Source organism: Gekko japonicus, unplaced genomic scaffold (assembly GCF_001447785.1).
Source record: "Gekko japonicus isolate JY-2015 unplaced genomic scaffold, Gekko_japonicus_V1.1 scaffold536, whole genome shotgun sequence".
Classification (NCBI taxonomy): Eukaryota; Metazoa; Chordata; class Lepidosauria; order Squamata; family Gekkonidae; genus Gekko; species Gekko japonicus.
In genome coordinates, this window is record NW_015176467.1 from 320,442 (window position 1) to 322,740 (window position 2,299).

General features: G+C 61.9%; 1 protein-coding gene across 1 annotated transcript in view; it reads left to right on the forward strand.

The window, feature by feature from the left end:
* Positions 1–606: 606 nt before the first annotated feature.
* RUNX2 (runt-related transcription factor 2) overlaps positions 607–2,299 on the forward strand; it is a 191,704-nt gene continuing 190,011 nt past the window's right edge. Inside the window, exon 1 of the mRNA XM_015427098.1 lies at positions 607–912. Within this exon, the coding sequence (XP_015282584.1) occupies positions 607–912 (306 nt within the window). The remainder of the gene's footprint in view (positions 913–2,299) is intronic.

A 2,299-nucleotide genomic window follows, 5' to 3' on the forward strand; every position in this document is an offset into this window, starting at 1 on the left:
CAGAAGAGCGCAGAAGAAGCGAGAGACGGAGACGCGCGTTTGCGCCAGCAGCGCCTTCCCCGCTTCTCCTCCCTCCTCGCCGACAAAAACCGGAGTCCGGCGGCCAAGTCCCCCGCGGGGCGTATCTCCGCGTCGGCCGGAGAAGGGACCCGAAGAGACCTCTCGCAAGAAGCCGCGTTCCGCGCAAGGAGCGCCGCCGGAGGAGGAGGAGGAGAGGAGGAGGAGGCGGAGGAGGCGGCGGCAGGGGGGGGGGAACGGAAGACGCCCCAGCAAGTTGGGGGAGAGCGCAGAGCCCAGCCCTGCCCGCCTACAGACGCGCTCCAGCAAGCTCGCGGGGAAGGCGGGGAGGGAGAGGAGAAGCCCGACGCCGCCAGCAGAGACAAAAACTTGCGCCGGGGCGGCAGCAGCAGCAGCAGCAGCAGCAGCAGGGGAAGCCGGCAGAGGCGGCGGCAGCGGCACCTTTCCGCCCCCGGCTCGCCGGACCCCGCGTCCCCCTCTCTTCCTCCTCCTCCTCCTCCTCTCTCCCCCTCTCCCGCCCGCCGCTCCCGCGCCCTCCTCTCCGCCTCTCCCCCCCTCTCCGCTCCTCGCTAACTTGTGGCTGTTGTGATGCGTATTCCCGTAGATCCCAGCACCAGCCGGAGGTTCAGCCCCCCTTCCAGCAGCCTGCAGCCCGGCAAGATGAGCGAGGTCAGCCCGGCGGCGGTGGCGGCCCAGCAGCAGCAACAGCAGCAGCAGCAGCAGCAGCACCAGGAGGCGGCGGCGCCCCGGCTGCGCCCGCACGACAACCGCACCATGGTGGAGATCATCGCCGACCACCCGGCCGAGCTGGTGCGCACCGACAGCCCCAACTTCCTCTGCTCCGTCCTGCCCTCGCACTGGCGCTGCAACAAGACGCTCCCCGTGGCCTTCAAGGTAAGCCCCTGGCGGCCTCCTCGGCGACCCCCGGGGCCCAAGGGCGCGTTCTTACCAACGGGAAAGGCCCCCCACCACCACCTGGGAACCCTTCGCTTTTCAGGGCCAGCCCCCCCCCCTTGGGGAAACCCATTTGCTTTTGTTCCACTTCCCGGTGGGCCAGGCACTCTTCCCCTTATTTATTTATTTGCTGACTTTATTTATGGCCTGTCTCAGTGGAGACCCGAAGCGACTTCCCCCCTTCTCTTCTCTTCTCCTCCCTCTTTCTGTCCTCACAACAACCCTGTGGGGTGGGTTAGGCTGTGAGCGTGTGGCTGCCCAGAGGTCACCTGGGGAGCTTTGAGTGGGGATTCGAATGTGGGTTCTCCCAGATCCCAGACAGACACTTGAACCATTACGCCAGGTTGGTTCTCTTCCGCCCCTGGCTACACCTGTGTCTCAGGTGGCATCCTCTGCAGGGGCCTCTAAGGCCAGGGGCGCCCCCCAGTGTTCCCTCTAAGCTGAGTGAGTGTGAGCTAGCTCACAGTTTTTTGGCCTCCAGCTCACAGATTTTTGTCTTAGCTCAGAAAGGATGGCTCCAGAGCAAACCAATTGATGCAGTAGCCAAATCACTTGCTCACAACTTTAATGCCAGGAGCTCACAAAGTAGAATTTCTGCTCACAAGACTCCACGGCTTAGAGGGAACATTGGCGCTCCCCCCTCTGTTCCTCTCCTGGCATCTTCAGAGAGAGTTGTCTGACACTGCCTCCCCTCCCCCTGTTCTCCTCCCTTCTCCCTCCCCTCAGCTACCACCCCCCTTGCTGCCCCCCACCTGGGCCTTCACCGCAGATCTCGCTGGAGGCCGGGCAAATGGCTGCCCCCCCTCCCCAACCCACTAGAGCCATAGACGCCTGTTGATTTGGACAGGTAGCTGTAGCCTGAAGTCTGTCCACTAAGAAAAGCAGTCCTCCGGTTATTGGACTCTGTGGAAGACTGCCCGCTCAAGGCCCAAGGCAGTTGGTCCTGAATGGATCTTAGTGACTCTTGGGTTTTCGGGGGGGGGCCTTTGGGATCCCTTTCAGTGCTTTTAGGAGGTTTTGGGATCCCTTTCGGTAACCCTTCGTTTTCCTTGTTCCACTGTGGGCAATGGCGGCCTTCAGGGGGTGGCGTTGTGCAGTGCTGTGCATGGCTACATGCCGTCCTGACAGGTGTTCAGACTGCTCAGTCCATCTTGAGGGTGTCGTCTTCGATAAAGCGGAAGTGATCTTTAAATTTGTGCCCCCCCCGCTAATGACTGGTGTGCCTGCAGTGGCGCCAGAAATATAGTTGGCCATTTAGGGGTCCTCAGAGTGATATCAGACAGACTTTTTTTTGGGGGGGGGGGGGTCTTCCCAAACTTTTTTTAAC